The sequence below is a fragment of the Melanerpes formicivorus genome, unplaced genomic scaffold (genome assembly GCF_026170545.1).
Source record: "Melanerpes formicivorus ecotype bairdi unplaced genomic scaffold, bMelFor1.0.p_v2 SCAF_7, whole genome shotgun sequence".
Lineage (NCBI taxonomy): Eukaryota > Metazoa > Chordata > Aves > Piciformes > Picidae > Melanerpes > Melanerpes formicivorus.
The window spans coordinates 22631203-22658484 of NW_027142359.1; the positions used below are offsets into that span (position 1 = coordinate 22631203).

The following is a 27282-nucleotide window of genomic DNA, read 5'->3' on the forward strand; positions in this document are numbered from 1 at the left end:
TTGACAACTCTTATGAGGCAGAAGTTATTCCTAATGTCCAAACTAAACCTCCCCTGGTGTAACTTCAGACTGTTTCCTCTTGTCCTATCTTGTCCTGTTTTCCTCTCTCCAGGGAGGATGTCTGCACTTTGGAGTGAGACACAGCCCCCACCGGAGTGGACAAAGCACTCCACTCCCCAGGCATCTCTCCAGCACCATAGCTCCACATGATCCCAAGTGGGATCTTCTCCACAGATGAGTGAGAACAAGAGGAGGGAGCTGCCCTGGGGATGAAGGTCAGGAAGCTGAAATAATTTCTCCCTTCTCTGATGCCTCTCATGAATGGAAAGGAAGGAGGGACACAACCCCTTGCCTCTGTCTGAGCCCTCTCCTGGAGGACAGCTGTTACCAAAAGACGTTTCTACACTTGGAGTAGCTGCATGCACTTTATTTCCCCAAAGCATGGGGGATTTTGAGATCTCCTCCAAAAGAAGAATTCCGACTGAGCCAAGGGAAGTGAGTGGGTTGGCAACATCCCACACCCACCCAGACACCACTTAAACAACCCTGAATAATTCCTCAAACAACAACCCACACGGCCACACACGAGCAAGAGGCTTCAAATCTTGTCCTGTTGTGGTGCCTTGCTGTGGAAGACAAACACTGGGGCTCTGCCTGCCCTGGGACAGAGATGGGGAGCAGAAGTGCTTGCCAAAAAGCTCTTAAAAAAGCCAAGAGAAGGGTAAGGGGAAAGCAGTAGGTAGAAGCTGGGATAGGTCCTAGCTTGGCCTGGGTCAAGTTTCCCCCCAAATCCCAGAGCATAATGAAAAATATTGAGATGAATATCTCTGCTCACCTGACCTGGAGACAGGGACCGCAGTAAGCCTCTATCACCTCTGCTGTCCTTTTTTTCTAGGAGCTTGGGAAGACCTGGATGCCTTCCAACCCCCAGCCACCTCGAGGAATGCTTGTGTCCCTGCAATGTCCACCTCACCAGCAAATCAAGCAGGATACCAAACACCAAACCCATGAGGTTTTGTAGCATGGGGAGGAGGAAAGGGAGCCCACAGCCAAGACACCTCCACCTGTCCTGTGTTTTCCCAGCATCCACCAACCTGGATGCTTAGAGCCAACTATGCTGGCTGATTGAACACATTGTGTGGCTGAAGCCAGGAGACACGAGCAAAGCAGCGGCTGGCTTTCCTGCCTGCACCTTGCCAGGGCTACTGGTTTGTGGAAATAAAAGGCTTTGACATTGCAAAGCATCGAGGAAAACAGAGGAGGGGAAAGAAAAAAAGAAAAGGAAAAAAAAAAAACAAAAAGAAAGAAAGAAAGAAAGAATCAAACAATTACCTGCAGCTCATCAAGGAGCTGCCGGAAGAGACTGCGACGGGTAATTATAAAGGGAAAATAAAATCAGGCTCTGAGATGAGGAAGACAAGCTGGGCGGGGGAGGGAGGGGAGACTGGGAAGGCACCCTGCAGCAGCCTGTGGAGAGGAGGTTTGATGCTGGGATTTTGGTGAGGATGTTCCTTCGAATATTAATTCTATTGGAGATCTCCCTGAGCAGGTCCGGAGGCCAAGAGTTGGGTGGGGACATGATGTCTCAAAAGGCAGTGCCAAGCCAGCTGCCGGCTCCAGCTGCCCATCCCTGGGCTGGATCAGTCCAACTACTCCAAACTTTGGGGGTATTTCAGGGAATATTGCTGTCAATTAATTGGCAAAGGGATGCTGCTGACCCACTCAGAAGGGGCTAGCTTACCCATGCTCAAAACCCCTCCTTCAACCAAGGAGTAGTGAGGAGGGCTGGAAGATCGATGCCCTTTCCATCCCTATGAAACCCAGTTGAAGCAGCACCCTTTGAGGGCTGCAGGAGCTAAGGCACCCAGTGGGGACATATATTGACTAAAGGTCAGCTGAAATGCTGCTGGGCACCCCAGGTGCACGAATAAGGAAGGCTCAACCTGCCTTGTGATACATGTGAGAGAGCACAGGGTGAGGCACAAATCCCTTCCAGACCAAGGGACAGACAAGTGGCACATGCCAAGTTTGCTTCCTATTTTCTATTTTCTTTTAAAACTTCCTATCCCATCTTATTTCCTTATTTTATGTCTTGCACAGCAATAGTGACACGGGGCTGAGAGCAATGATGTGGGTTAGGGGATACCAGGAACCAGGATCAGATCCCATAGGGATCTTGAGCTTCAGACCATCAAATTCAGCAGCCACATCCCAGTAACTCCAGCCAGCAAACTGTGCATGGTTCAAGATCAGTTCCTGAGAGCTGGGAAGATCCAAAAGGTCCCAGGCATTGCCCTCACTGGGATTTTAACCCTGGCCTGGGCATAGCATGCCGCTCCCCTGGCTGGGACCACCCTACAGGGAGAAGCAGCTTCTAATGACATTGACATTTAATTTCTCATTACAGGTGCAAATAAAATGAGAGAGGATTGCAGGCGACAGCCTGTCCCTTGTCTGCCTCATGCTGCCTTTATCTCTTCTGCCTGGGCAGTTCCATCAATGGATTGACTTCTTCCCCTGCCTAATCTTTGCCTCCTTTATGTTTGTTTATATAATATGGTTAAACAGCTACTTTACACCCTGCACGCTTGTACTTGCTAATTAGCATTTTGCTTGGTGTTTATGGCATTTGCTACGCACCCTGGCAAGGCAAATGGGAGCAGGGAGAGGGCTGGAAGCCCCACAGTCACCCTGTGCCTGAGGCAGGAGCTGCAGCCCCCAAACCATCTCATCAGGTTTGAGTGCCTGTGCCCCCCTCCCCGAGCTGCGGATGACACTGTTGGCAGCCGGTTGCTGTGCTGTTGTTGGCAGCCAGAGCTGTGGCTGTGTCGGGGAAAGGTTCCCCCAGGATTTATTTCTGCCTCAGAGCATGATTCTTGAGCTGCTTTAGGGGGGATTTGGAAGCCTAGAGCATCACCATCAGGGAAACAGCAGCCCTGTGGTGACAAACCATCGCGGCAACCTTCTGCCCTCACCTTGCTGCTGCTAAAAGCAGTCCCTCTGTGTGGGTTTGGGGGTGCAGGACAGAGTTGGGAGGTCTCTGGGTGGTGGCCTGAGCCCCACGAGCAGCCTTGCCAACATGGTAAGTCCAGTCTGCCCCTGTCTCTAGAGCCACTTCTACTCATGTGGTTGGGAAACACCATCCTCAGGCCAAATCAAACCTTCTCCTCAGCCTTGCTTTGCCAGGGTTTGCAACCAGATCCCCCACACCCAGCACCAGCACGACGAGCCCTGGCAATCACCACTGTATCTTCTAGTCCTGGCAGTATGTATCTATATGTGGATCCATACCACTCTGGGACTCAGCTCTGCCCCATAGCCCCAATAAAAGCCCCAGCACCTGAGAAACCACCACCTCTTGCTGCCCAGTTATCAGGGGGGGACCTGCTCCTCCTGGCAGGCTGGTAGGACTGGTAATGCTCAACAGTGCCTCTCTCCCACTGAGCCCACCTGTCCAGCATCACATCCTGGAGATTCTCACCCTGTCCACAGTGAGTACAGACCTGAGAGTCAGGTAAGCAGTCAGGATCACGCTCCAACAAAGGTGCAGGATAACTCTCTTCTGCCTGCCAGCCCACCCTCCTCCTCCTGCCTGTTCTCCACATTTCAGTTTCCCTGCCTGCAGACACGGATCCCACAGGGTTGTGATGTAGGGGACAGACAGAGGGATGCAACCAGCAGAAAGTGGTTCCCAAATCTGGCCCTTCTTTGAGACCCCAGTGCCACCACAGAAGGGAATGGGTAGTCCCAGCTGACACAGAGCTAGGAGCTTACAGTAGTGAGGTGTTCCCATTTCCTGCAAGGAGGGCAGGGTACAGAGATACTTATTCCACCAGTGCCTTGGCAAACTCTTTGCTTCTCCAGGAAGCATGCCCCAGCCCTGGTCTCAGCCTCCTCCTTCTCTCCAGACAGATGGATTCTGCCAGATGCTTAACAAAGTACCCCTAATCAACATGAGCCTTGGGAACACCCTTGCTGCCCCTACCTCCAGATGCTTGGTCACCTCTCTTTGCTCATCCATGACCCCTCCAAATGAGCCTTCTACTTCCCAGCTTTACAAGTTGCAGCTCAGTGCAGACTGAGGGAACATCTTTCAGCCCAAAGCTCTCAGACAGCCCCTTCCAGGGATCAGCTCTCCTAGAGAAAGGCACCATCACTTCTTTCAAGATATACATGAGCAGGCAGGGGAGGAGGCAAAAATCATATTCAAACTTTGGTGGCTTGAAGCAGAAAGCTGGGGTTAAGGTTCAGCAGAGAGGTTGTGTGGTCTTCGGGTCCATTTACGGGCAGCCAGGAGGGAGAGGCTGGAGCTGGGGATGCTGCTTCCCCCTGAAACCTGCCTGTGCTCAGCCCTTGGCAGAGGGGAGCCCTGGGCAGGGGGAGGAAGGGAACGGGATGATGAGGAGAGAAGCAGCATGGGCTTTATGGGGAGAGGATGTGAATGAGCTCCCCCCCCCCCCCCCAGCACTGCCTGCGAGCATGCAGCAAGAAACCTCCCCCCCACCCCGAGCTGTCTCCTCTCTCCATATGACGCAGGTGCCAAGAGCCAAATTTCTTTAACCTCATTCCAGCAGCAAAAAGGAACTTGCACAAAGTGCAGATAGCTTTTATCAGTGTCGCGACCGCCCCCCCCCCCCCAAAAAAAATACTCACCCCACCCCCCTAAAACAACTCACCCTTTTTTTCCCTGCACAACCCCCGTGGCCGGGCCGCGGAGGCGCCGCACCGCAGCAGGGAACCGCGGATCTCTTCCCACCGCCGCTCCTTCCCGCGCCACACTCCGCACCTCGCTGCCCGGCCGAAGGGGTGGGGAGATTGGGGGGTACGGACGGACGACGATATATACATGACACAGGGTATACAGATATACACACACACAGTGCACAAGGGCCGGGGCGCGCCTGCCCGCGGGGCTGCGATACGCGGAACAGCGAAAGAAGGGAGCCCGGACCGCGGAGCTCAGAGCCCTGGAGCTTGGAAGCGGAGCTTGGAACGCAGAGCTCGGACGGCGGAGCCGCGGAGCCCATATGGCAGAGTGCGGAGACCCAGAGCTTGTAGCGCGGAGTCCGGACCGCGGAACCCCAGAGCCCATAGCCCAGATTTTGTAACCTCGGAGCGCGAACCGCGGAGCTCCGGAGCTCGTAGCCCGTTAAGCGGAGCCCCAGAGCACACAGCGGACTGAGGAGCCCGGACCGTGGAGCCCCAAATCCCGCAGGGCGGACGGCGGAGCCCCGGTGTCCGAACCGCGGAGCCCACAGCCCACAACGCGGACCGCGGTGCCCGGACCACCGAGTCTCGGAGCTCAGACCGCGGAGCCCCGGAGCCCATAGCCCGCCCCGCGGATCCCGAAGCCCGGTAGGGCGGACTCGGAGCTGTCCACGGTGCTGAGGACACTCACCGGGCCGGGCCGGGCCGGGCCGGCGCCTCCTGCCGCCGCTGCCGCTGCCGGGAAGCAAGAGTGGGCTGGGTTGGGTGGGTTGGGTTGGATTGGGGGGGGCGGGGGCGGCCCCGCTCCTCTCCAGCGGGGTCCCCGGGCTCGGCCTGGAGCTCTGTCTGGCGCCGGCAGCCCCGCTGCCTGCTGCAGCAGAGAGAAGCGAGCCCGGGACTGTCTCGCTGTCTCTCCTTCCCCGGTTTAAATTTCAGCAGCTCGGGTGGTTTGGGTTGTGTTGTTTTTTTTTTTCCCCTGTTTTTTTCTCCCCCTCTTGCTCTCCCCTCTCCTCCCTCCGCTCCGGGCTCTCCCAGCCACCTAGTGGGGAGAGGCGAGAGGAAAATCCCACCCGCAAACCCACGCGGTACCGCTGCATCGCCTCCCACCACCACCCCCCCATCCCCAGCTGGTCCCCCCCCGACACGGCCCTGCCACGGGCACGGCCCAGCACCGTTGGTTCCACGGGGAGAGATACAGCTGGGAAGAGAGAGTGGGGAAAGGGAGCATGCAACACAGTAAGATGTGCAAAAAAGTGAGCTCCAAGTCAGTTTAGCCTTGGCCTTGCTGGGATGTGAATGCAAACCAGGATGGGCACCAAAATGGTCAGAGGGTGGAACCCCTCTGCTGTGAAGCCAGGGCTTGAGAGAGCTAGGGTCATTCAGCCTGGAGAAGAGAAGGGTCCAGGGAGACCTTATTCTGACCTTTTGGTACTTAAAGGGGCTGATAAGAAAGCTGGGGACAGACTTTTTAGCAGGGCTTTTTGTGACAGGAAAAGGGCTGATGGGTTTAAACTAAAGGAGGGAGATTTGACTAGATAGAAGGAAGAAACTTTTGACACTGAGGGTGGTGAGACACTGGCCCAGGTTGCCCAGAGATGTGGTAGATGCCCCATTCCTGGAAACATTCCAATTCAGCTTGTCTGGGGCTGTGAGCAACCCGCTCTAGTTGCAGATGTCCCTGCTAACTGCAGGGTGGTTGGACTAGATGACCTTTAAGGACCCTTTAAAGGTTCCTTGCAACCCCAAATATTCTATGATTCTATAACCTCACACAAGAAAGTGTGCATCCTGCCTCCTCTCCTCCACAAGCAAAACAAACCAAACAACAAAACCCAAACAAAAAACCCACAGAGACGGTTTCCTGCCCAGATGGGAAGTTGGAGCATCAAAGCTTGCCTCACTATCAGGACAGGGGAGCAGAGCACTTATGAAGCTGAGCCTTCTCACTCTAGTCTCTCTTTGAGGGTCACACCCTTTCCATGCAGGATGAAGAAGAGGCACAGTAGTCCTGCTGCTGCCTCCAACCAGCTGTCAGAGCTTGGGGAAGAGGAAAGGTAAAGGGTCAGGCCAGCAGAGGGATTTTATATGCACATCCTTCACTTGGTTCAGTGCTGTCCACTGCTCCTGCACAGCCAAAGACCAGCCTCACTGACAACATGGGAACCAAGACTCCATCCCCTGTGGTCACTGCCTCAAATCCAGCTGGGAGACATTTTCAGTCACATTCTCTCCTTGGAGATTGAGAGCCACTGAAGCCATTCACGAATTTCTGACAAACCCACCCAACTATCATCACTCAGCCAAAATAACTCAGGGAGAGTGCTGAGGAGGCTGTAATGTTGTGTTTTACCACATCTGGATCTCTGATATCTTTTAACACCAGCACCTACCTGAATATTCTATGTAATAAGCCTCCACCACAAGTAGTGTTGTTGACAGCAGAAGGTGTTTTTTTCCCCAGGAGCAATTCAATCCAATTCTGTGTACAGCTTCAGACATGGCTTCCACAGGTGGCTCAAACATTTTCCTGCCAAGCAGCTCCATCAGCTGAGAGACTCCTACCCTGACACATTAAACCAGACCTTCCTTAGTCACAGTAACAAGGTAGCCCTTAAAAGTATTTGTGACTCAGGAGATATGGTTTCATTTCCCAATTTCCCCACATCACTGTGGGTAAATTGCCTAATCCACCTCCTACCTCTGTAAAATGGAAGTACACTAAGAGAAGTAAAGCCCATTAATAATGATGAGATGCTTCAGCTCTGTAGGTAAGTGCCCACACAGATGCCTAAGGAGTAGCATACCTGCACCTATGTGCACAGACATCCTGCTTGGAGTGAAACCCATGGCTCTGAGGGAGTAGAAAATGATTTGTGATGGCCTTAGACACCAGAGCTAACTAAACCTGTTTGCCTTGTGCTCCACAGGTGCCACCAGTGATGTGGCATGCAACTTCTCAGACTCAAAAGCTCGAGTAGGAAGTCAGCTGCAAGAAAGTATTGCAGACGTACCAGCAAGACAAATACCACGTCCCTTGGAGCACAACGATGGAAGAACACCCAAGAAGCCACATAGAAGCAACAGACTGAAATAGTTAATGTGTCCCTCTCAGTGTTCTCCTCTCAGGCTCCTTTTTGGGGTGGCAAAAAGGACCCACTTGGTCTAAAGTGTTAAAATCATGGCAGCTGGAGAAGAGGAAGTCACTGGTGTCCTTCACCTCCTGGCCATGATGACAAGCTGGAGTCAAAGGCAACATACCTGAAAGTCGTGGTGTTTGGACCATGACCATGAATGAAGGTGAGTTTCTCATCCAAATCCTTTGGGGCAGGGTGGCTGGGTGTACAACTGGCATGCTCTAATTCCCCTTGTAGTGGAGACAGAAAGCAGGGTCCAGAGCTGCCACCACCTGCCTATAAAGATCCTTAATGAGCCTGGAGTGAAGCTGAGGAGCAAGACATAAAATTGCTTAACTCAAACACACTTCAAAGCAAAAAATACCTCAAAAAAGGGAAACTTGCTTGTTTTGTAGCCCACACAAGAAGCTTTCATTGGACACCCCTAGAGGGGATTGCACATGGCTTGCACGAGGCATAGATGGTCTGAAAGGGTCCCTGAGGACCACTCTGGGGAAAACTAGAGATCTTCATTTAGATGAAGTCTTTGGGGAGAGCATTTCAAATCTCTTTTCCCCTTCAGTTTTGCTTGTGCTGTTTCCAGTTCTGTGGGGCTCTGGACCATAACCACCCTTGTAATCAAGGCACCATCACACTTCCTGAGGCTGCCTTGCTGATGCCAGAGGGAATCAAGTCTCAGCAGGACACCCCAAGGGTTTCTCTCCCTGCAGTAACACATTTGGGAAAAGCACCCTTCAGCCAGTGACACCTCCTGGGCTGGACTGAAAACATCAGGATCCCTCCCCTGTGTGGTCCAGTCTGGGAAGATTCCCAACAGGGAGCTCCTGCTGTTTCCATCCTCCCCCTCCTGCTGTTCCTCTACCTCAAATCACAGGTGTAACATCCACCTCCCTGGATGCATGGTGCAGTGGAAACTCTTCCTGTGCAGAAGACACTGGAGAAATGGTTGCTATTTCTTCTCCTGCCTCTGATGCTGGGGATGGAAGCCCTAGGGAGAAGTTCTTCCACAGAGCTACCTATACAAAGAGAAACCTCCCTTTGGCAGTGGTTGCTCCTTACATGTGCATGGAGAGGAACAGGCTGGGGGGCCCAGCCTGAATAACCAGAAAATTAAACACCTCTCCATTCATCCAGGTGAGGAACTAGATGTTGATCCATTCTAATTCCACCTATTTCAGCTGCACCTGCAGGCAGGAACTGCCTTCCCCATGTAGAGACTCTGGGAAGGCTGATCAGCCCTGGAGAGGTCTCCAGCCCACAGCACTTTCCCTGGGCAGGGGAGCACCCTGGGCACTGCAGCTGCAGTGAGTCCCATGGCAAGGATGCTCAGGGCCCTTGAGAGATACTCAGGGGCCTAGGGGGATACTTGGGGCTGTGGAAGGATGTCTGGGGATGGTCAGGGCTGTGGGAGGATGTTTGGTGATATGAGGGGGATGCTCAGGGACATGTGAGGATGGCAAGGGATGCTGGCAGGTTGCAAGCAGGAAATCTGGGCATGCAGAGTGCCTTCTCTACAACTACATGAAGGGAATTGTAGCAAGGTGGGTGGCAGCCTTTTCTCCCAGGTAACAAGTGATAGGACAAGAAGAAATGGCCTTAAGTTGGGTCATCTGGGACAGGAACAAGCTGCCCAGTGAAGTGGTACTGTCACCGTGCCTGGAAGTGTTTAGAAGAAGCTTGGATGAGGTGCTTAGGGACAGTCTGACAGTTGTGCACAGGGAGACAGAATAATAAACCAGGTTGGAAGAGACCTTCAAGATCATTGTGTCCAACCCATCAACCAATCCAACCCGCCTGAACAACTAAACCATGGCACCAAGCACCCCATCAAGTCTCCTCCTGAGCACCTCCAATGACGGTGACTCCATCACCTCCCCAGGCAGCCCATTCCAATGGGCAATCACTCTCTCTGTATAGAACTTCTTCCTAACATCCATGTTAATGGATGTTTGGTTATGGTTGGACTCAGTGATTGTAAGGTCATTTCCAAACAGGTGATTCTACAAGCAGGCAGGGCCTGAGAACTGGCATTATGCTGACCATCTCCTCCTCTTGCAAAACACAGCCCAAACTCTTCAGAACACCAAGGTTCTTCCATGCAAAGCAAGCTGGAAATCTCTCCCTGCTCCCAGGGCTAACAGAGGGGTGCCAAAAAGAGGGTTTAGTTAAGCTCAGACACAACCATCCAGGTGAAGTATGACAGTGCCTAGTTTTGCTAATCATACTGGGTGCTTTGGGGTGTTGCCTTCACTCTTTTTGTCCCTCTCCTCACAGGAGCCACCCTTAGCTGCTCAGAAATGCCTGGGTAAGTGGGTGCCCTCCTGGGGCAGGTGGCACTGATTTGTTTTTTCTACCTCTCTCCACCTGCCTGGGGTAAATGATGCCAGTGTTAACCCTTCATCATCCTTAAAACATCGTGGCTGTGACTAGCCCCTGCTTTCCCAACCATCAGTGGTGCAGGCCACACAGAGAGCACCTCCCTCACTGCAGTAAGTAGCCCTTAAACAAGGATGCAAGAGGCAAACAGCCACCAGGGACTTGGAGCCCCCGCCCCAAGGCCTCCTTTCTAGAAGCCTTCCCCCAAGATCCTCACCTTGCTGGGCAGCAGCTCTGACCCACCAGCTGGCACTGCTCGGAGATCGATGGCTTTGCATGCCCGACATGAGAGGCTTGGCAGGCTCGCAGACAGACAAATAGCGATGTAAACAGCCAGGGGGAAAGCAGGCACCCAGGGGACATCAGTCCAAGGACCGTCCTCAGTGCAAGGATTTTAGACCTGATTTTTACAGCAAACAAGCTGTAACCCACTCTTGGTGCCATGGCTCCTACAGCAAAGCAGGGGGGGTCTCCTCCTCCCTCATGCAAAAGAGACCAACCTCCCCCTACCCACCCCAAATAATCTCCTTGCTCCTGCTGGAGTCCTCACGGGAGCCCTGTGCATGCATCACAGAGCTGCACAGTGTGGGCTTCCTCTTCCTCTTGACCCCATGGGGCAGAGGCAGCATCATGCCTCTGCTGGGAATCGCAGCATCTCCCCGTGATGTTGGGCATTACGGGCCCCTGGGGTTTTTTAAGATGCAAAATGCCCTTTAGTGCCACACATGAGGCTTTTAGATCTCAGAGGAGTATATTAAAGTAATTAAATCCCATATTTAAGCTTAAAATCTGGAATTAAAATGAAGCTCTGAGTGCTCCAGTGAGGTAAAGCAGCCCCACAACTACCTCACAATTGAGGTGAAGGAAGGATCTATCTTCAACCCCATGTCTCTGTCATGGGATGAGGCCATGCCACACCACCTTTCCCAGGAGGTTGGGCACATTCCAGGTGCTTCCTGGGCCCCTCCAGCTTGCCTGTGCAGAGCCCTTTTCCTGTGGGAGCCACCACGTACCTGGGGCTTGCACGAAGTCAAATTCAGAAGGCCAGTGGCATCCTGGGCTGCATCAAAGGAAGCATGATTGAGAGAGGCGATTCTGCCACTCTGCTCTGGTGAGACCTCATCTGGAGTATTGTGTCCATCTCTGGGGCCTCAACACAAGAAAGACGTGGACCTGCTGGAGTGGGTCCCTGGGAGTGCCACAAAGATGATCAGAGGGCTGGAGCCCCTCTCCTATGAGGATAGGCTGGGAGAGTTGGGGCTGTTCAGCCTGGAGAAGAGAAGGTTCTGAGGAGACCTTAAATGAAGGACTGTTTTGAAAGGTTTGTAGTGCTAGGACAAGGGGCAATGGTTTGAAACTGGAGCAGGGTTGATTTAGGTTGAACATTAGGAGGAAGTTCTTTACAATGAGGGCACCGTACCCAGAGCTGTGGTGGTGGCCCCATCCCTGGAGATATTTAAGCTCAAACTTGATGGGGTCTTGAGCAATCTGATCTAGTTGCAGATGTCCCTGCTCATTGCAGGGGGATTGTTCAAGATGACTTTTGATGGTCCCTTCCAACCCTATGCATTCTGTGATTCTCTGCTTTTACAGCTGGGTAAGGCTGGAAAGGGCAAGGCTAACAAGGCATTCCAGGGATGGCTCGGCCCTTTGACCACTCTGAACACCCCCCTGCCAACAGACTGGATCTGGGACCTGGCAGGACAGCTCACTAGGACTTAACAAGGTGGGGAGGGGGAAAAGGGGGACGTGTTCTGCCAGGAACCAGCACACAGGTACCAGCATTCCATCACCTGGCTGCACACAGGTTGTTAGGGGAAGTCCTAGATGATAAATAAAGATGAATGGAGGAGAGTGGAGCATGCCAGCAACCCTTCTCCATCATCCTTTCTCTTCCCTAAGCAGATCAAATTATGACCTGAAATCACTGAATACATATTTTATTATGTGGGTAATTTAAAGGATGAGGGTGAGACAGAGAATTCATAAGGTGCAGTCATGTTAGAAGACAAAGAGCTCCCATTAATCTCTTACAGGAAAAAAAACACTTGAACAGGAGAAAAGGGATTGGGGGGGGGGAGGGGGGGAAGATGGTGGGGGCACAGGTTGTAATCAATACTGCCCTCTCCTCCTCCTCCTTCTTCTGGGTGAGCTGGGACACACAGGGATGTCTCCTCTGCTAACATCCAGACATAAGCTGCTCCTTAACATCACACAGAACAGATGAGGCACTCCCAGCTCTCCTCAGCTCCACCAGCAAGGCAAAACCATCACATCACATTTCAAGAGCTTGGAAACAAGCTCTCCTCCTCCACACGGAGCTGGGGAGGGGGTAAGGATGCAGCCATACTTCTTCCCCTCAGCCCTGCTCCATGCAACCCCTCACCCCCCCAGGACTTGCAGCCCCCAGCCCACTGCTTGCCCTCTCTGGGGCTGCGCTGAGGGCAGAGCCATTGCGGTCTGCTGGGCTTTGGCCCATTCCGCCCTGGCTCGGGCGCCCGTCTGGCGCCAGCTCGAGCGTGATGCTCTCATGACTTTGAGGGGTCGGTGGGTCCTGCTTTGCTTCCCCTTAACTCCACCCTCCCCATTAAGTCATGGGCTGCCCTGTGCTCTGCAGATCAATGCCAGCTTTGCAACAGTTTTCTGTCGCCATGGGACCAGGGAAGAGCTGCCAGCTCTTAATAATGGTTTTAAGAACAATTTAAAGTAACCCTCTATACAATAGCTCTTTCTATTTCATGGGTTGCTGAGCCCTGTCTCTGGGCTGGGGTGAGGGCTCACCCCTGGAAGCAGCATCCCCAGCAGGTGTTTCTGACATGGGACACTGGTGAGCAGCTGTGTTGGTAGCTTCAGATGAGTTCCTGTTCAGCTCTAGGAGGATGACAGGAGTGTGTTTTCTCTCTTCAACACCTAAATGGTTTTATGGGGATTTTGACAAGTCACATTAAGCACTGTAATCAAGACAAACTTGTTGTTTAAACAAGGCCCCCGAGGACAAACCAGAGCTGCAGAATGTGTGTTTTCCCTGACCAGCCCTGCATGTCTCATGGGTGGAGGGACAGGCAGTAGGATGGGCCACATCTGCCTGTGTTGCTCGTTCTCTGGTGACCACTCACCTCTGTCCAGAGAAGGGGACACACAGGCTGGTCCAGCACCTTCACAGCTCCACAGCTAAGTCCATCAGACCCCAGCACCGTGCTCATGGCTCCCTGCAGCCCCACAGTGTTGGCTGGCCAGCCCCCTCTATGAGGCTCACGATGCTAGGGGGGTTACAGCAAGGTGACCTTTAAATGAACACATTTAATCTGTAAACTAAAGCCCCCAAGGCTGCTCTCCTTCCCAGGAAGGCCTCTCTCATGGAGAGGGGCGATGGGAAGGCAGGCAGGCTGGAAGGGCACATCGTCTGGTTTGGGAGTCGCACTGAGCACGCTGCTGGCTTGGTTTCAGCTGTCAGATGCTATTACTCACGCCTCCTAAGGATGGCCTTTACCTTTGGGTTTCTTCTTCTTTCTTTTTTCTTTTTTTTTTTTCCTTCTCAAATTCTCCAAATTACTTTCCTTTGCTGTCTGAAAGGATTTTGAGACTCAGTGACAATGTGCTCCACAGCTCTTGGAAGGGTGGAGACACCAGAGGGAGTTCAGGGTGGACAATGAGGTTATTGATGCTCATGGAACTCAACACTCCTGCGTTGCTTGTGCTCTCCAAGTCTCCAGGTGAAAGCCAGGCTCATTGCTCCCTCCACCACATTTTGGATGTCAAACAAGAACAATGAGGTTAATCTCATCTCTCCAGACAGACTGGAGAAACAGAAATGCCTCTAAAAGAAGGCAAAACTGGGAGAGGAGAGAATGAACCTGCCTCTGATGCTGCAGGAATCAAGCAGCTATCACAAATGAGCTGCTTCTTCCTCCCCACTTGCCCATGAGCTACTTCCCACACCAGCCCCTAGCAGGCAGATTGTGCACACTTGCTATTGAGGCAGATAAAAAGAGGCTAAGATGGGTGTGTGGAGCTTACCTTGACCTGAATGGTTCATGAAGCATGAAGATACTGGGGTTCTGGAAGAGCTGGAACCATCTTCTCCCCTTGCCCTGCAGACCAGCCAAGCTTCCTTCTTTCTTCCTTCTTTCCATACTTACTTTTTCTTCTTATTATTTATTTCTAAGAGATGTCAAAAATGTCACTTCACCACCCCCCCAAGAATTCTTCCTGCTGCTTTATGTTAGAAGACACATTCTTGTCTTGCTTCTGTTGAGTAATGATGGCCAACCATCAGCCAGAGCAAGATTTAAGGTGTGAAGTGCATCTGGAAAAGATTTAAACCACGTTTTTTTTGGCACCCACTCAGTTGAGAGGGCTGGTTAACATGTGGAGCAGAGCAAGAAGCCTTGCTCTAAACCACCCAACCATTTAAATTCATTTCTGAAGATATTAGAGACCCAAATACAGCCTTGTAGGTAAACAGACATAAGGATGAGAAGACCCTCACTTCAAGCAGCTCACTCAAAGCAAAACTAAATCAAACCACATGATGATGACTGCTAGAGGGCTGTGGGGACTAGGGCTACAGCTGCCCCCCCTGAAGTGAGATGTGAACTCTGGTCCTTAAGCTGCAGATGCCTGCTTTGTGGTTTCCCATGGTCTCAACCACATGGTCCCTTCTAGCCAAACCCCTTGTCTCTCCAAACTCCTGCAGATGCTCTGTAAAAACCCTACACCCATCACCAAGTTCAGCACGGTGTCTTTGCACTGCTGAGAGGAAGAGAAACCGCTCTGGGAGCACAGGTAAAAGATTTCTTGTGAGGTTGGTTTCAAGAAAGAATCTGCAGGCAGCAGCAGCAGTGAGTGGCAGGAGGCAGGATGCAATTACTTTGGCTGGATGCTGGCCAGGACACCAGGGCTAACACCACTGTCTGCACACGTGGACGCTGCCAACACAGGAAGATTCCTTCAAGGTAAGTGCTGCAGTGAACACTAATTCACCCTTAGACCACTGCAGGTCCTTGGTGGGTATTTCTGACTTCCAAAGAGCAGTAAGGAAAGAAAGGGGATTTTTTGAGCAAGGAAGGAGCTAGATTTTGCTTTCCCATTACCTGCTGCTATCATTAGGAACCTTCCACAGTTAAACAAAATGACCCTAACCAAACAAAGCTCCAGCACCTGGCTTGAATGCTTTCCTTAGCAGCTGTCCACACTCGCTGCTGAAGAGCTGACACATTGATATTCATTTATATTTCCCCTTGACCATCAGTTTTGATTCCCTCCAGCACTGAGGCATGTTCCTCCTACTCTTCTGTTAAATGCTTTAAAATTAATTAAAGAGGCTGGGTGGCCAGGCAGGGTTTGAAACTCCTTTTCTTAAAGAAAAAGCCTGACTCACTCAACAGCTTTCACAGGGATGTGAGGGCTGGAGGCAAAAACCATTCTGGGGCAGCTTCCAGCCACAGGCTTTGTAACCTTGTTCTTTCAAAAGAGGAAAGTGACAAAAAAAAGACTCTAAATGCCCACCATCTGCAATTAATCTTTGCAAGGCAAGTGGTTAAGCACTGAACAGGCTTCCCAGAGGGACTTGGGAATCTTCAATCCTTGCTGAGTTGAGCTGTGAACATCTCCAAGCCCTGGAGCAACCTCATCCAACTTTGACACAAGCCCTGCTCTGGGCATAGGGGTTGGATCAGAGACCTTGGAAGGTCCTCCCAAGCTCAGTCACAGATGGGGTGAAGGAAAGATCTTTAACCACGTGTCTCTGCCATGGGATAAGGCAGGTGAGGCACATTCCAGGTGCTTCCTGGGCCCCTCCAGCTTGCCTGTGCAGAGCTATTTTCATGTGGGAACCACCACGTACCAGAAGGCCAACGGCATCCTGGGCTGTATCAAAAGAAGCATGGCCAGCAGTTTGAGAGAGATGATTCTGCCACTCTGCTCTGGTGAGACCTCATTGTGTCCAGCTCTAGAGTCCTCACCACAAGAAGGACAAGGACCTGCTAGTGCATGTCCAGGGGAGGCCACAAAGATGATCAGAGGACTGGAGCCCCTCTCCTGTGAGGACAGGCTGGGAGAGGTGGGGCTGTTCAGCCTGCAGAAGAGAAGGCTCTGGGGAGACCTTCAAGCAGCATTTCATTATCTGAAGGGGACCTACAAGAAAGCCAGGGAGGGAGTTTTTACAAGGGCCTATAGCAATGGGATGAGGGGCAATAATTTTAAGCTAGAGAGAGCCATTAAGTACTGGAACAGGTTTCCCAGAGGGACTTGGGAATCTCCAATCCTTGCTCGGTTGAGCTGTGAACATCTCCACGCCCTGGAGCAACCTCATCCAACTTTGACATAAGCCCTGCTCTGGGCAAGGGAGTTGGACTAGAGACCTTGGAAGGTTCTCCCAAGCTCAATCACTCCCCAACTCTAAAAAGGCTGAGAACCTGATAGGGACCATTTGTTGAGGAGGTGGGTCATGACAAAAATAAAAGACAAATAAAGAGCAAATTGTTAAAAGAGCTTACAGTAAGCAAAGAGTTACCTGAGGGAAAGAAAATGCAAGGAATTAAATTAAGGAGCCTTGCACTTGTGACAAAGAGCCAAAGACACACCAAAAAATTGCCATCAACTTGTGTTTATGAGCTGCTGTGTTTCTAATTAGGGCCAGACTCTGAAATTGCATTTCATCTTGATTGAAACTGAATGAAAACTGAAAAAAACCCCACCAACCCAAACCAACTAAAGGCAGATAATGTTAAACCTGTTTTCCCTGTTTAATTCAAGGAGGAAGCTGACAGCATTCAAAAGAGCTGCTGTTTTATTATTAGTTTTTTCTTCTAAGATCTCAGCTTTGGAGCCATTTCAATTTAAAACACAGAGGACCTTCGAGTAGGGGGGGAGAGAAGAAATGAGGTCACCTGCAAAGCAGCAGCTGTGCAGAGCTGGGGTACCACAGCAGCTTGCAAAATACATCAGTAGGCATCAATAAAACAAACCAGAAGCTGAGGGAAACCAATGCCTGAAAACAGGGGAAGCAGCAAGAGCCATGGTCACCATTCCTCACTTCAGCCTTTGAAGGTGGCTGGCTGGGAAGGATGCTCCACACAGCCCAGCACAGCTCATCCAGCACCAAATTCTCTTAAAATGCAGCAAAAATGGAAATCAGGCGAGTGCTCAGCGGGACGTGTCAGACAGCTGCCATCAGGCAGAAGGAACTAATTTTGTTTCCTTCTGCCACAGTGACTCCAGTGACTCATACAACAGAGACCTGCAGGTAGCACCTTGGAGCAGGACACAAGCTAGCAGGATCTCCTTTCTCCCTTCTCTTTCTCACTCCCACTGGCATAGCAGAAACCATGGAAGAAAAACAGGTGGCAGCATCTGAGGGCCATCCACACCTCTCTTGGAGCTGCACATCATGTTTCTCCCCACTGGATAAGAGTCTAAGTCAACAGCAGTTTGGAGGCATCCCACATCCTTCTAGTTTTGAAGGAATACATGTGACCCCCTAGAAACAGGCACCAATGCTGAATCAGGACAGGTGGTGAGACACTGGAACAGGATGGCCAAAGCAGATCATGGATATTCCCTTCCTGGAGATGTTCAAAGCCAGGTTGGATGAGGTCTTGAGCAGCCTGGTCTAGAGAAGGTGTCCCTACCCATGGCAGGGGATTGCAACTAGATGACCTTTAAGGCCCCTTCCAACCCAAACCATTCTATGAATCTGTCCCCAACTCTGCTGTAAGGCTTCAGCCCCAAGATGAAGATCCTTTGTTTACAGCCCCCAAAGCATCCTTGCTTTCCTTTTCTACTCTGTGACTAAAGGATGTGAGAAACCCACACATCATCTTCCTGGTAAGATCAGAATCAAGTTTTTAACAGTTGGAGGATATGTGACACCTTTCACATGCTCCTGGATGGGCCAAGACTGTGGCAGGGCCTTGCTTTGTGAAGGCCCTACCACAAGTTAACCTTCAGAGGTGTGAGGGAGAGAGGTAGAGCCACAAACAACTGCAGAGTGATTGTTTGCAAACAGAGATGCTTCCCACAGGTACCACAGTACACACTGCACCTTTGCTACCCCCATCTAGGAAAAGATGCTACACCCACCCAATCCACTCTCAGACTGAAGTTCTGGCATCAATCCTGACAGCTTAGCATCTGCACCTCCTCATCCACCCACTGTCCTGCCAACAACGCAATGATGACTCTCAGCATCACCGTTTATTCCCCCTCCATATGTACAATTAAGTGTATGCATGACCATTAAAAATAAGGCTACTTAGCTCATGGCTCTGCAACACATCACAAACCAGCTCCAGCCCCCCTCTCAGAGCAACATCCCGAACTCTTGGCCTGCGTGGTGTGCAGAGAGGGGCCAAGGCACCCACTCCCCACAGGTGGTTAAGTGGTGCAGGGCTATGGCAACTGCACCGAGGAAGCTTCCTCCTCTAGCTGAGATAGTCAAACACAGCCAAGTCAGCAGGGAGGAGATAGTTATCTCACGATGTCTTGGTGAGGTCAGTCCAGGTCCCAGGTGAGTGCAGATCACCTCATCTCAGCATGTTCCTAGTGGCAGGCTGCAGAGGCACCTAGGTTGATGTGGATGGAGGGACAACTTCATCCTCTCCTTGAGAGCTGCCCCTTTGAGTGGAGGCATGAGCATAAGGAGAGGAGGAAGGAGATGCTGCCTTTCTCTTCTCGAGGACCAGAGCACTGGAGGTGCTGGAGGTGTCAACCTGGGTGACATTTTTCAACATTTAATGCACCTAAAAAAATAATTAACAAATCAAAAGAACAACTGAATCATATGATTATGGGATCTCAGAGTGAAGCTTGCACGTCCAAGTAAGGCTTGGAGACTTCCCTTTTCTCCAGTGGGGATGAAGAACAGTCCAGATTAAATAAATGGAGATGCGCACCTGAGGACAGCCCTAAGTGGTCCTGTAAGCTCCCTTCCCAAGTACCTCTGTTCCCATACACAACAAGACAGAATCTTCCAGCTTCAGCTTGTGGCTCAATAAATTTTATTATTCCTTTTTTTTTTTGTGTGTTTTTATTCAAAAGAATTTGTTTTCCTATCATAAAAATTAGACAAGCATACCACCAGCACCAGCAGCAGCAAAGTCTGTGGAGTTAATGTTGATGGCAGACAGTTCACTGGTGTTTCCAGTGTCTCCAAATGTCCTATAAAGTCCATAAATGGAAAAAAAAACCCAAACATGATGGTTTTGGGGAGGAACATCCAAGGTGGTTTCGGTTTCTTGTCCCACTGAGGATCTCAGATGAATACTGTAGCAAAGTGGCAGGACTAAGTACCTCATGCCTTGAGCAAAAAACCTTCATACCAGCTCCAGTACCTGATTAGTAGGGAAGATGAGACATTTACAACAGGAATTTATGACATTCATTATCTCCTACATCAGCATATAGATCACTAGGACAGGACTGACCCTTCCATCTCCACCCCTTACCCTTTCTTCACCAGCATACAATAACATCATACAAATGGGATAAGCATTTGGCAAATATCCCACTTTTGGATGTCTGCTTGTGCTAGGATAAATTATAGCATGAAGCAAAACCAGCCACAGTTGCCTCATTTCCACTCATCCCAATAAACCAGCTCTTGGACACTTTTAAATGATTCATAGAATCACAGAATGGTTTGGGTTGGAAGGGACCTTAAAGATCATCTATTTCCAATCTCCCTGGCATGGGCAGAGACACCTTCCACTAGACCAGGTCACTCAAGGCCTCATCCAACCTGGCCTTGAACACTTCCAGGGAGGGGGCATCCACAACCTCCCTGGGCAACCTGTTCCAGTGTCTCACCACCCTTACTGTAAATGGGAAGATTTTATCCCCTCAGCCCTCTGTGCTCACACTTCCATGGTCCATGCTAAGATGGTGCAGCAGCCTCTCAAGGGCATGCTCTAGAGATGGCAGAAGGAAAATGATTCTCAAGGCTGTCACTGCCTGTATTAACCTGGTTTGGGGAAGCTCTAGAGCTTTAGCCCATGGGTATTGCCTGGCACAGCATCCAGACTGGGATAGATAGGTTTGTGCAATTCCAGTCCTTTCCCAGACCTTTCCTCTGTGTGCTGCCAAAGGCAAATGGAAATATCAGAGTTCTGACAGCTGGGGTGTTTGCACATTTCTCTGTCTACCTCTTCTCATTAGCAAGCAAAGTGCATGAGCAAAGCCTCTCCTCTCTAATCATGCTCCTGTTGCTGCTGGATTCACTTCAAGATATCAAAAGCATCTGTGCATGTTGTCCATTTTACTGAGAACGAGGTGACCAAAGGAACGAGCAACCCATCGCCTCCGAATGAGCAGCTACAGCATCACACACAGGAACAATCAGGCCACTTGTGGCCTAAAAAGGAGGAGAAAAAACCCACTTGGGTTTCTCCCCGTTCCTGCTTTTTTTGGGTGATTTTTTCCAGGACTGTTCAAATCATCAACTCTGGTGTGGCTCCAGAGAGCTGCTGTTGTCACAGGGAAAAATCAAGGTGAGGACCTCAGCTTCCTGAGAGTGACAAATACCATCAGTCTTTGGAATAGGTTGGGTAGGGAGGTGGTGGAGTGATGCTCCCTGGAGGTGTTCAAGAGACATGTGGACATGGCACTTCAGGACATGGTTTAATGGCCATGGTGGCATTAGGTTGAAGGGTGGGCTTGATGATCTTAGAGGTCTCTTCCAACCAAAACAATTCTATGATTCTATGACTCTCACCCAGTGTGTAACTTTGCAACCAGTAAGTAAAGCTCTTAATCAGCAGCTACAGAGAGCAGCCAGGGCTCTAGGCTGCAAGCTGATGGCATTAACCACCAAGCCTCAAAAGTATGGTGGAGGTCAGTGCCTGCTGGGTATCACTTAGGATGACATTAGAGACAGGGTTCTGGGAGGATCAGCACCAGCTGCCACCAGTTTGGGTACTGGTTTTGCTTGGCTGGCTGACAGACAGATAGAAGGACAAAGTCTGTTCCACATTGGTGTTCCGTGGATAGCAATTCATAAACTGGTGCTCTGGAATACTTTTAATTCAAGTGCTGAAAAGCTGGCAAGAGGCTGGCATCCTGGTACACGAGGAGGACTGTTGCTTCCACAGAGCCCTGTGCTGGCAGCTGCTGCCTGTCACAGCCAGCCTGGGCACTGGGGGCAAGCAAAGTGAGGGAACATCCCTGCTCATTGCAAACACTGGTCCAGCTGGCTGCACATCAGGAACTCAGCTTCCAGCCCTGCTGCACCGTGTCAGCAGCAACAGCCAGAGGACAGGCTCTGGTTATTGCTGGTGAGTTGATGTGCAGCCCCCACTGCCTCAGGACCCAGCGTGAGCCTGAGGAGAGGCCACTCTGCGCCACCAGGACCCCGAGGAGCAGCGGAGGCACGTGGAGGCTGGATGGCTGCCAGCAGCTATTCCACACCTTGCTCTAACTGGGTTTTTCTTGCTGGTGTGCTGTTTGCTCACCCCACCACGTGCCAGAGGCAAATCTATCATTTGAATTACAAAATTCTACGGTGGGGATGACCTCCTCTAATGGTTTCTCCCGGCTGTATGGTTTCTCTGACCTTGCTCTTCACTAACAACAGATCCAAGCAGTAAAAGAGGAGATGCATGAAATAACTTACCTTAATTGTACCCTGACTGTTAGCAGCAATCAGCACATTGGACTCCTGGAAAAAAATAAAACAAAAAGGAGAGGCACCGTCAGTCTGCAACTGCTCTTTCTTTCTTGGATGCAACAGCAGAGAAGTTGCTGTGGTTTTTATCTTCAACATTAGAAGTATATCTAATTTCAAAGGGACCTAACTCTTCCCATTTCCAAGATGCTTTCAAGGCTAAAAGTCTTTATAAAAGTTATACTACCTTGAAGAATTAGGAGGCAATAATCCTTCCTGCTTCTACAGAGCTTTAAATCTCCAAAGCAATTTACAAACATGAATTAATCCTCACAGTCTCCCTGTGAAGCGGGCAAATAATAATCATCATTTTCATCTTTTGGACAAAGGTCTCCAGCAGCCTAACTAAACCAACTTAATCACCATGACAAAACCTCTCTGGCTTTGAGGCCGTGCAACCTTTCCCACAGCCAAGAGGTTTCTAACAAGTAAAACAAAGGGGAGAGGAGATTAGAGAGCAAAAGCAGATACCCCCAATTTGGAAGAGAAGATAAACAGAGAGGGCTCCAGCCCTGCTTTGCTCACAAAGGCAGCATTTATTTACCTCCTGCCCACTGATGGAGTTGCCTTTGGAGATATCCTAGTTGTCTGTAAATTAATGGTCTGCTTCATCAGTCGGGCAACCCCCAGGCTAAAACTGGGGGAGACAACATCTGCCCTTCAGACTGCATCCCTATCACAGCATCATAGAACTGTTTTGCTTGGAAGAGACCTTTAAGGTCATCAAGTCCAATCACTAGCCCAACATTGCCAGGTCCACCACTAAACCATATCCCTCAGTACCACATCTACACAACTTTGAAATCCCTCCAGGGATGGGGACTCCACCATCGCCCTGTGCAGCCTGTGCCAGTGAAAAAAATTTTACCTAATGTCCAGCCTAGACCTCCCCTGGAGAAATTTCAGGTCACTTCCTCTTGTCTCATCACTTGTTATTTGAGAGCAACCCCCACCTCACTCCAACTTCCTGTCAGAGAGTTGTAGATAGCCAGAAGGTCTCCCCTGAGCCCCCTTTCTTCCAGACTGAACAACCAAACCTGTTCTCCAGACCCTTCACCATCTTTGTTGCCCTTCTCTGGGCAAGTTCCAGCACCTCAATGTCCTTCTTGTACTGTGGAACCCCCAAACTGAACCCAATCTTCAACCAGCAAGTGCAGCTGCACTCTCACAAACCAAGACCTTCAGAGAGGGGAAAAAAATCAAGAGAACAGTATGATACCAATACACCTGAAGCACATAGAATAGAATAAACCAGGTTGGAAGAGACCTTCGAGATCACCATGTCCAACCTATCATCCAACACCATCTAATCAACTAAACCATGGCACCAAGCACCCCATCAAGTCTCCTCCTAAACACCTCCAATGATGGTGACTCCACCACCTCCCCAGGCAGCCCATTCCAATGGGCAATCACTCTCTCTGTGTAGAATTTCTTCCTAACCTCCACATACACACTGGGGAGACAGGAACTGCTCCCAGACTGGTGCCCCACATCCATCTTTGCACCAACAGTTGCAGTGTGTGCCACCAAAATACCCACCATGAACTGCTCTCTTCAAAACCAGCCAAAATGTCCACATAGATGTAAGGAAAAACTTTTTTACTATGAAGGTGACAGAGCCCTGGAGCAGGCTGCCCAGAGAGGTTGTGGAGCCTCCTTCTCTGGAGACATTCAAAACCTCTCTGGATGTGTTCTTGTGTGACTTGATCTAGGTGATCCTGCTCTGGCAGGGAAGTTGGGCTGGATGATCTCTAGAGATCCCCTCCAAGCCCTAACCTTCTGTGATTCTGTGAAATCTTTTCCCAGACAGAGCTTACAGTTCCCCTTGCTGCTGCTATCCATGCCCAGACAAAATTGGTGCAATTACCCCATTGGTGAACTCCTGCATTTTTAATAAACCCTGTGACTGGAACATGCCCTGCTGCAAACAGCACAGAGAGGCAGCTTGACCCAGTCCCAATGGGGTTGCACACCGCACAGCCACCAGCTTCAAAGCAAAGGGAGAGAAGTGTCTTTCAACACAAACCCCCGCTTATCAGGTAAGAGTAACCTCATGGTGGACCACTGGGCTAATTGTTACAGATGGATTTGTTCACCCCGGTACAATCATTATGGGATTAGTTAAGACTCCTGATATTATCTCACCGATGATCCTGTGAGTCAAAGCTCCTGAGAAGAAAGTATACCCCCAAAGGAAACACATGCTCCAAATTCCTTTAATTTAGTGCCTAAAAGAGTCTAATCCTGTGAACTGCTCAGCTTCTGGTTAACAGCATGAAAATCAAAACCCACTGAAGGGAACACAGATTGATATGTGATCTGGGGACTAAAACAGGGACTGGGATGCCCAACACAATTTTGGAGGCAAGGGAGAATTATGGAATGGTAAGGGGGGGTTGGAAGGGACCTCTGGAGGTCATCTAAATGCAACCCCACTGCTAGAACAGGTTTACCTAGAGCAGGCTGCACAGGACAGCATCCAGGGGGGCTTTGAATGACTCCAGAGACCTCCACCACCAATCTGGGCAGTCTGTTTCAGTGCTCTGTTACCTTCAATATAAAGAAGTTTCTCCTCATGCTTGGAAGGAAGTTGCTACATTCAAATTTGTGCCTCTTTCCTCTTGTCCTGTCACTGGGCACCATTAAAAAGAGACTGGCCCCATCCTCCTGACACTCACCCTTTAAGCAATCTCAGTGCTCTCTAGGCAAAAAAAAACCCAAGTTCCTCAGCCTTTCTTCCTAAGAGGGATGTTCCAGTCTCCTCCTCATCTTTGTAGCCCTTTGCTGCACCCTCTCAAGCAATTCCCTGTCCTTTTCAAACTGGGGAGCCCAGAACTGGATACAATACTCCAGATGAGGTCTCACCAGGACAGAGTAGAGGGGGAGGAAAACCTCTCCTGACCTACTTGCCACACTCATGCTTGATGGATGATTTAACGGCCACAGTGGTCTTAGGCTGATGGTTGGACTTGATCTTAGAGGTCTTTCCATACAAAACAATCCTATGAGTCCATGTATCCCAGGATACCACAGATCTTCTTGGCCACAAGGGCACATTGCTGACTCATGGTGAACTTACTGTCCACCAGCACTCCCAGGTCTTTCTCCACAGAGCTGCTCTCCAGCAAGTCAGCCCCTCACCCATACTGGTGCAGGGGGTTATTCCTTCCTAACTAGGGGGCAGCTATATAGTATGCACTGCAAGCAGCTTCAGCTCCTGGTTCTGGTGATGTGGGGTTTGAATGACTCCTGTTTGCACTGGGAATGACTGGTAATTCATCCTGCTGCTACCGTCTGCTGGGGCGCCGCTGCAAATGAACTCTGCTTCAATGAACGGTTTTACCTGCTAAATAAAATCAAAATGCCAGAGGGTAATATACTCCCACTCCCTTGTTCTTCAGAAGCCACTGGGTGGTTGTTGTTGTGGTTTTGGGTGTTTTTTTTCCAGCAGGGTCTGAGCTAATCACTGCTCTGCTGCTTTCATCCACCAGCCACGAGACGCAAACGGGAGCAGACAGCAGCAAAATTAGCACCAAATCTGTCATCGAACAAACAGTGACTTGCTTGTTAAAGCTCTCCAGTGCTGCTTTCCTGGGAACACAGCTCACTAGCTTGTTTTTAATCCTCTGTAGAAACAATTTCTCCTTCTCCTGTGTTGCCTCTAAACCAGCCATTGTATTCAACGTGTTAAACACTTAAGCAAGTGGAGAAGTTGCTTAGATCCATAGGTTTGTGACTCGCAACAGACAACCCCTTCACCAAGACATGTCCCCCTGTGCTGGGGAAGCAGCCCTCACTACAAGAAAGACACTGAGGAACTGGAATGTGTTTGGAGAAGGGCAGTGAAGCTGGTGAATGGTCTGGAGAACAGGTCTTGTAAGGAGCACCTGAGGGAAGTGGGATCACTCAGTCTGGAGAAAAGGAGACTGAGGGGAGACCTTCTGGCTCTACAGATTTGAGCAAGGTGAGTGTTGGTTTCTTCTCCCTAGTAACAAGCGACAGGACAAAAGGAAACAGCCCCATAGTGTGCCAGGAGAGCATTAGGTTGGATATAAGAAACTGCTTCCCTGGAAGGGTTCTCAAGCATTGAACAGGCTGCCCAGGGAGGTGGTTGAATCCCTGACCCTGAAGGTGTTTAAAAGAGGCAGAGATGTGGTGCTGAGGGACATGGTTTAGCACCAGGCTCAGTGGAGTTAGATAATGGTTGGACTGGATGATCTTAAATACCTTTTCCCACTGAAACCATTCTATGATTCTGTGTATGAATGGAATTAACATCCTGAGAAGGCAACCACCACAACCACTGAACTGACAGAACACCAGTTTCCCCTTACTGCACACTACTATGGGCATCTATATATCTCAGGCATGAGAAATGGGTTATCACTATCCTTTGTGGTTCCATCTTCTTCTCTACCATAATCACTTGGTGTTTCTACGCATGGCAAGAAGGCTCAAAAGGCTGCCCTCCCCCATCCCTCCCACATTTGTTGTCTGCAAGAGTCAGAAACTCCCAAAGTAGATGGAGGGGATATATTGTACATCCACCCTGAGTATCACAGAATCCCAGCATGGTGGAGGTTAGAAGGGACCTCCTGAGATCACCTAGTCCAACCCTGCTAAAGCAGGGTCACCCACAGCAGCTTGCCCAGGATCACAATGTCCAGGCAGGTCTCAAATCTCTCCAGAGAAGGAGACTCCACAATTCCTCTGGTTCCAGCCCTCCAGCACCCTCATGGCAAATAATTCTTTTCCTCTTGTTAAGATGGAACCTCCTGGGCACCAGTTTGTGCCCACTGCCCCTTATCCCATCACTGGGCACCAGTGAAAAAAATAGAATAGAATAAACCAGGTTGGAAGAGACCATCAAGATCATTGTGTCCAACCTATCACCCAACATCACCCAACCAACTAAACCATGCAACCAAGCACCCTGTCAGGTCTCCTCCTGAACACCTCCAGTGATGGCGACTCCACCACCTCCCCGGGCAGTCCATTCCAATGGGCAATCACTCTCTCTGTGTAAAACTTCCTCCTGACCTCCAGCCTGAACCTCCCCTGGCACAGCCTGAGACTGTGTCCTCTTGTTCTGGTGCTGGCTGCCTGGGAGAAGAGACCAACCTCTGCCTGTCTACAACCCCCCTTCAGGTAGTTGTAGACAGCAATAAGAGTCTAGCTCCATCCTCTTGACCCTCACCCTTTAGCTACTGATCAGCATTGATTAGATCCTCTCATGCTGCTCTTCTCCAGGCTAAATAGTCCCAGGTCTCTCAGCCTTTCCTCCTCTCAGAGATGTTCCAGTCCTGTTTTGAAGAAATCAGTTATAAAAATGATTCTTCTATGGATACTCCTCCTATGTGTGCCACATAGCTGTAGCCTTTCCTAACAGGAGAAGCAGAAGGT

General features: G+C 50.4%; 2 protein-coding genes across 4 annotated transcripts in view; both read right to left on the minus strand.

Annotated features, from left to right (window-relative positions):
- Window positions 1–5747, minus strand: part of TNR (tenascin R) — a 90819-nt gene extending 85072 nt beyond the window's left edge. The window contains exon 1 of the mRNA XM_068141375.1: window positions 5399–5747. The gene's annotated coding sequence lies outside the window, so the exon portion shown is untranslated. The remainder of the gene's footprint in view (window positions 1–5398) is intronic.
- Window positions 5748–19186: 13439 nt separating this feature from the next.
- Window positions 19187–27282, minus strand: part of COP1 (COP1 E3 ubiquitin ligase) — a 166652-nt gene continuing 158556 nt past the window's right edge. For all 3 annotated transcript variants that reach the window (XM_068141379.1, XM_068141380.1, XM_068141376.1), the window contains 2 exons: window positions 21826–21870; window positions 19187–19549 (listed from right to left, as the gene is read on the minus strand). In XM_068141379.1, coding sequence (XP_067997480.1) covers window positions 19532–19549; window positions 21826–21870 — 63 coding nt within the window. In that variant the 3' untranslated portion in view covers window positions 19187–19531. The remainder of the gene's footprint in view (window positions 19550–21825; window positions 21871–27282) is intronic.